The following is a 7,014-nucleotide window of genomic DNA, read 5'->3' on the forward strand; positions in this document are numbered from 1 at the left end:
GTTACTGTGACACACTGACTGGGGGTTACTGTGACACACTGACAGGGTTACTGTGACATGCTGACTGGGGGTTACTGTGACACACTGACTGAGGGCTTACTTCATGCCATTCTGTGCTACTGGGACCATCTTTCAACCTTACAAAAACACTGTGAATGGCAACTGTTATTAATTCCTTTCAAGTGATTGGAAAATTGACAAACAGTAAGTAACTTGTCTATAGAGCCCACAATGAAATGGTTCCAGAATTTAAGACAAAAAACAAACAAACACCACAGAGAAACCCTGTCTCAAAAAAACAAAAACAAACAAACAAACAAACAGAGTCTAAGACGTGTACCACCATGCCTGGCCTTAAACTCTTTTTTTTTTTTTTTAATTTTTGTTTTTCCAGACAGGGTTTCACTGTGTGGCCCTGGCTGTCTTGGAGCTCACTCTGTAGAACAGACTGGCCTCAAACTCACAGAGATCTGCCTGCCTCTGCTACCCCCCTGCCCAGTGCTGGGACTACAGATGTGCACTGGCACCAGCCACCTAAACTTCTTATTATATAAATACAATTGGAAGTAGAAGAAACGATGTAATAAACCCCTAAGCACCCATTTCCCAGTCCTAACAATTTTGCTGGTCTGTTCTCAACCTCCTTTTTTTTTAAAAATATTATCAGTGTGTCTCAGTGTAAACCCCACCCATTATAAAATCTTAGCCACTAATTCGATGTCCATTGGTGACTAGCACTGCCATTAACCACTAGTTCATAAAGAAGAGGCCCCTTTTCCAACCTCCAAGTACCTGGTAGGAGCTGACAGGCTTGTGAAAGCTCTTGAGGGCATTGATGGCCTTGGCATAGCCCAGGGCCCTCCACTTGTCTCCCTGGACACTGTAGGCTTTAGCCAGTACTTCTAGCTTCTCTGTGATGTGCAGGTTGTAATTAGTGGCCTTCTGGCTCGAGGGCTGTGCACAGACCCACTTCTCCAGGGCTGCTGGGGCTGGGTCAGGCCCACCATCTTCTTCAGGGGGAGTGGGGTAGTGCCCACTGATCAAGGCTTCCAGATCTGCTGAGCTAACCCGGGGTCCTTCCTCATCACTGGTTTCGTCATCTGAGCTGAGCTGGAGACAGAAGAAACAGTAAATCTGTGTTCTCCTCAAGAGTGAGGGTTGTGTTTGGTGGGCAGGTGTTCCTACTTTGACTCAAAGATGAGTCTGCACCTAGTGCACTGGGCTGTCCCTTCGCCAGTGTAAGGCCAGAGGGCTTCCTTCAGAGCCCTGGGACTCCCAGTGGTATATGGTAGACATGGCTTGGTAAATGCAGAAGCAATGGATGCTGCCGGGAAGAGCGGAACAGCTGCATAATCAAGAGAAACCTAGGTCTCTGGATAAACACCAAGCCCTTCTACTTCTACGGGCAGGGCCCTGAGCTGGGAGCTTCTCACCTGGGCTGGGGTTCTTGGTGCCTTCTCTGTCTTTTTGGGAGAAGATGCAGCTCCGGTGTGAGGAGGGGGAGAGAGGGTCGTCCTGGATACAGCCTCCTGGGTACCAGGAGCAGAAGAGCCTTGGTCTGTCTTGCTGGGCTGTGGTTGGTTGGAGGAACTAGAGGGCAGAAGAGGTCACAGGTAGTTAGGGTATCAAAACTCTCCCGTGCCTCCGTCCCCGACCTTTCTCTCCACTGAAACCTCCATTTCCAAGTATGTCCAATTGAAAACAAAGGAGTTGTCTGGGAATAGCTCAAGATGCTATCCACAAAACTTGAGAAAGGCGAGGGGCAGCCCACCTCTCGGGGATGGAGAGACTGAATCCAGCTGTGTTCACCACTCTTCTCTCCTGCAGGCACAAGCTCAGCCAGGATGACTTCACCAGCTGAGCACTGGGGGGTAGCTGGGGGAGTCTGAGGAGCCGAAGAGCCCGCTCACAGTCCATGTTTTCATCCACCACGATGTGAGTAACTCCTGGGGTCTGGGCAGAGCATATCTGGCCACCGTGATGGAGAATCTGCTTCTCAAAGAGCTCGGCCCGGGCTCGTCCAATGCCAGTGGGCATAATGTGAGCCCTCAGGGAGCTCAGCCAATCTGCGGAGAGGACATCCAAATACCTATTATCATAAATTTTATTATTATTACTATTATTTTATTACCATTATTATTAAGACAGGGTCTCACGTAGCCCAGGCTGGCCTCAAACTCATTACGTAGTGAATAACCCTGAACTCCTGATTCTTCTGCTTCTACTGCTTCTACTTCCAAGCGCTAGGATTACAGATGTGTGTATGTCACTGAGCTGGGCAACTTAGACATTGTCACAGTGAACCGTTTGAAATCACTTCCCTTCAAAGTAACCATTTTCCTGCCACCCAGAGCGTAAAAAGCCTTCAAAGAATTCTACTGCAAACACAGCCAACTTCTTCAAGGGAGGTCATCTGAACGCAGGGAGTTAGGATTTAGTGTCCTCTTCCTGGTGCAAAAGAGAGTGGTGCCTGGCATGTCACAGGTCATATGTAGAGCAGTGCCTGGCATGTCACAGGTCATATGTAGAGCAGTGCCTGGCATGTCACAGGTCATATGTAGAGCAGTGCCTGGCATGTCATAGGTCATATGTAGAGCAGTGCTTGGCATGTCACAGGTCATCTACAAGTATCTGTGACTGAAGCCTTCTTGCTCTGAACACAGTTCAAAAATCATTTTATCACCTCTTTTTTTTTTTTTCAGCAAAGCACACATTTCTTACCATTACAAGTTCTTTGCCCTCAGTCTAGAGGACTTGACCAACACTCCCAACCCCTTAAAAATCTCTGCCAGCTACTTAGCAATTCTGGTGGCAAAACAACGCAGAACAAGCCTGGGGATGCACGGGTATGTGTGTGCTCCGGGGGCTCCTCCAGGACAACAAAGAATTCTAAGGGCCACTTCCTGAGGGGTCAGGGAACATTTTCTCACAGAGATCTTGGGGTGCGGAAGAAGATAACACAGCAAATAAGCTATCAAAGACAAGTACAGTTATAGTGGTGCATGCCTTTAATCCCAGGCACACCTCCAAGTTCAAGACAGGCTGGCCTACAGAGCAAGCTCCAGGACAACCAGAGGTACAGAGAGAAATCCTTCCTTGCAAAACAAAGGAAGACAAAGCGCCAGCCAGCCACACGTGGTGCTGCACACCTGTTAACCCAGCTCTAGGGAGGCTGAGGCAGGGTCGGGAGCTTAAGGTCATTCTCAGCCACCAGGCAAGGTCAAGGTTACAGTGAGACTCTAAACAGAGACTGAGACCAAAGCAAACACAAAGTAAGTAGACTGAGATCTTGGCCCGTGCACGCGTGAGGCCACTTCCGCTTCTGACTCTGGGTGAAAACAGGTGGCTGAGGGTTCAAGCGCGTGAGTTCGAGGTTGGGCCAGCTCACCTCCAGCATCTCCTGCCTCCTTTCTGGGAACCTTTGCCAGTGCTTTTGATGATGGATCTGCACGAATTTTCTTTCGTTTGGGAAATGCCTTCAAGATCCCCTGGGGGTCCATTGAAGTATGGCTGGATCCTTGTTTTTCTGTTTAAGGGTAGATGTGCAGAAAACAAAGATTCAGGGCCGCCCCTAGACCATTTGGCCAAGAGAGGCAGGCTTTGAGAGCAAGAGACCCCTTCTCAGGAACCTCGGTTAAATGCCAGTGGTTTAATATACGCTCCACACACACCAGCCTTTCAGCGTTAAGAGTACAGAGGGAAGATAGGGAAAGGCTGGGACTATGGGAGTCAGGGGTGGGGGTGATCTTTGACTCAAGGGAAGTCATAGGAGGGAGAGGGATGCTCTGAAGATCCAGCGCAGAGTCGGCCTCTGTTTCCACTTCCAAGAGGCTTTTCCAAAATGATAACGGCCTAAGAAACAGGACTACATTTTTATTTTTATTTATTTTTTTTTTATTTTTTTTGCTTTTTCGAGACAGGGTTTCTCTGTGGCTTTGGAGCCTGTCCTGGAACTAGCTCTGTAGACCAGGCTGGTCTCGAACTCACAGAGATCCACCTGCCTCTGCCTCCCGAGTGCTGGGATTAAAGGCGTGCGCCACCATCGCCTGGCCAGGACTACATGTTTAGTAAAGTCTTCATCGTCCCCCCAAAAAAGTGGAGTCTGAGGGACACGTGCACACAAACCTCACGTCATTTTTCTCTAGCCTCAATGTACGATTACAGAGGAAAACTTCACGGAAAGTTGCGGGCACGCCGTGCACCTGCCCCTGTCGCAGCCTCATGGGGGGGGGGGGGCTTGAGCTCCGTAGCTGCAGGGAAGCGGGGTGCAGCCACAGCAGATGTAAGGTGCCCTCACAGCTGGGGGTGGGCAGATGTGCCACATGCACTGGGTGTGCAGCTGGCGTGAACCGGGGACTCCCAGTTGGGGCCAGAAGAGCGCTGATGCCACGACCCTAAAAGTCCTAGGAACCTCCCCACTCGACCCGGCCCCAGGGCCGGTCCACGCAAAGCCAGAGTCTCCCGCAAAGAGAAATAAACTCACCATGGGAGTCAATGAAAACGGACGGGGTGGGGGGGGAGGGGCGAGGGGAATTGAAAAGTAAATTCCCAGAATATCTTCCGGGTCATCCGGAAGTGACCCTCGGCCCAGCAGTTGCCATGGAAGTGGTCGGGCGCGTTGCTGGGCGGAGGGAAGATGGCGGTGACTAGCTGGCTGGAGAGTCTGCGGGCGGCCGAGAAGACGGCGCTGCTGCAGGATGGTAACTCGAGCCTCTCGTGTTCTCCTCCTGGGCGGGCTCTCCGCGCCGGCTTCTCCTGGGAGGGCCTCAGCCTGGGTGGGCAGAGCTGGAGTTGTCGCAACCATCAGCCAGCCACGCTTGCTTCCTGCATTTGCAGAGGAAGAAACTGAGGCCCAGGGAGATGGCTGGAGTAGAACCCAAGTCTCTGGTCACCCACCTCAAGTTTCCTTACACCCTCCCCGCTAGAGTTTTGTTGGTAATTCTAAATAATTCATTTTACTCTCATCATCGTTCCTCGGGGCTGTACCAAGAGGCTAAATTTTAGCCCCCCCCCCTTTTTTTTGACTGAAATCCAGGAAGGTTTTAGAGCCCCAGGGTTTGCAGATGGATATAACTGTAACATGACCTGGGGCCCCATGCACCTCAGTTTTGGGGGTCCTATTGAGGACGGCAGCCCTGTGGCATAGAATGGAGAGACACCAGGGTTTTAGGTCAACTCTGCTATTGGTTCACTTATTAATTTGTTAGAACCGCATTTTCTCCAACTATAAAATGAAGTGGGTAGGCTGCCGCTGTTGTTCCGGCGGGCCTTTCCAGCTGTGTTCTATTTAGAGTGGATTTCTAGATGTTTTATGGTCTTTAGGAGAGAGAGAACAAGAGTTTGAAATATCAGCTTTTCCCCATCCTGCAATTGCTCAGTGTAAGTCCCCTCTACTTCAGAGGTCTTTCCTGGACCCACTTGGCAGCCAGGCTCAATTAGAGCTGAATTCCCTTTAAAGCTTAACAGCTGGGAACTTACCTCCACAGGTAGCTGCCAATCACAGAAGCCTGAAGTTTATGGAAAGTAAAGTCAGGTTTCATTTGTTCCTAACTGCAGCATTTGTGCTAGAGCAGACAGAAAAACAAACAAACAAAACCCCATGACCTGTGCTCTCCTAGGAGTTCACAAAATGATCAAGAAGAAGACATGTAAGTAGATAGCAGCTTGTGTTAGAGGTTGAGATATTAGCAAGAGATTGCAGCTCATGCTTGTCATCTGGGCGGGTGGGGGTAGAGGAGGGGCTAAGGCAGGAGGAGACCTTAGCTGAGAGAGAGAGAGAGAGAGAGAGAGAGAGAGAGAGAGAGAGAGAGAGAGAGAGAGAGAGAGAGAGAGAGAGAGAGAGAGAGAGAGAGAGAGAGAGAGAGAGAGAGAGAGAGGAGGGTCGGGATGGTGTATGAAATGCTAAGAAAGCATGAAGTTGAAAATATTTTCTCTTTGGATAATCACCAAATTCCGGCCCCTAAAGAATGGATTAGTAGGGCTGGAGAGATGGCTCAGAGGTTAAGAGCACTGGCTGCTCTTCCAGAGGAACCGAGTTCAGTTCCAAGCAACCATATGGTGGCTCACAGGCATCTGTAATGAGATCTAGTGCCCTTTTCTGGCCTGCAGGCATACATGCAGGTAGAGCACTGTATACATAATAAATAAATAAATAATTAAAAAAAAACAGATTATTTGGTAAGTGGAGATGGAAGGGTGGCCGTGTGCCAAAGAATAACACGTAGAGCAAGGAAGCGTGAGAGTGGATGGTGGGTAAGTGTTACGAAAACAGTCACCATTCAGCCATTCACACGCTGCCTGCCTGTGTCACGTGCCTGGATACAGAGTAACTAGGAGTCTCCTTTCTCAAGAGGCTGTAGCAGGAGAAATGGTGGAAAATGAAGAGGCATAGATGAATTGGGATACGCTGTGATCGCACAGTGTGCAGATTTTGGACATTACTTCACGGGATAGTGGTCTTTTGTATTTTGAGACAGGATCTCACGATGTAGTCCTAGCTGACCCAAATGTGCTGTGTGGACTACACTGGCCTTGAAGGCACAGAGATCCTCCTGCCTCTGCCTCCCTAGTTTTAGGATAAAGGGCATGTACCACCATGCTTGATCTGTTTGTTTTTGTGTGTGTGTGTGTGTGTGTGGTCAAAAAAAGGGAGGGTATAAAATTTATTGTCATAACTATTTTTAGGGGCACAGTTAGGTGTCATTAATTTCATTCACATTCCAAAACCAACACTCAGCAGCCATCAGAACAGAACACCACACTATCCATACATGCATGTGTGCATGTGCATTCCTGCCATAGCATACATGTGTGCATGTGTATGCCTGCCATAGCATACATGTGTGCGTGTGTATACCTGCCATAACATACATGTGTGCGTGTGCATACCTGCCATAGCATACATGTCTGCGTGTGTATACCTGCCGTAGCATACATGTGTGCGTGTGCATTCCTGCCATAGCATACATGTGTGCGTGTGCATTCCTGCCATAGCATACATGTGTGCGTGTGTAT

General features: G+C 49.3%; 2 protein-coding genes across 2 annotated transcripts in view; one reads left to right on the forward strand and one right to left on the reverse strand.

Annotated features, from left to right (window-relative positions):
• The window catches only part of Poll (DNA polymerase lambda), a 9,251-nt gene extending 4,701 nt beyond the window's left edge, over positions 1-4,550 (reverse strand). Inside the window, exons 1-5 of the mRNA XM_005352363.3 lie at positions 4,484-4,550; positions 3,389-3,526; positions 1,772-2,066; positions 1,434-1,590; positions 793-1,110 (exon numbers count right to left, since the gene is read on the reverse strand). Of these exons, the coding sequence (XP_005352420.1) occupies positions 793-1,110; positions 1,434-1,590; positions 1,772-2,066; positions 3,389-3,500 (882 nt within the window). The 5' untranslated portion in view covers positions 3,501-3,526; positions 4,484-4,550. The remainder of the gene's footprint in view (positions 1-792; positions 1,111-1,433; positions 1,591-1,771; positions 2,067-3,388; positions 3,527-4,483) is intronic.
• A 42-nt stretch (positions 4,551-4,592) lies between these two features.
• Dpcd (deleted in primary ciliary dyskinesia homolog (mouse)) overlaps positions 4,593-7,014 on the forward strand; it is a 19,126-nt gene continuing 16,704 nt past the window's right edge. The window contains exon 1 of the mRNA XM_005352365.2: positions 4,593-4,700. Within this exon, the coding sequence (XP_005352422.1) occupies positions 4,637-4,700 (64 nt within the window). The 5' untranslated portion in view covers positions 4,593-4,636. The remainder of the gene's footprint in view (positions 4,701-7,014) is intronic.

The sequence above is a fragment of the Microtus ochrogaster genome, chromosome 8 (genome assembly GCF_000317375.1).
Source record: "Microtus ochrogaster isolate Prairie Vole_2 chromosome 8, MicOch1.0, whole genome shotgun sequence".
Classification (NCBI taxonomy): domain Eukaryota; kingdom Metazoa; phylum Chordata; class Mammalia; order Rodentia; family Cricetidae; genus Microtus; species Microtus ochrogaster.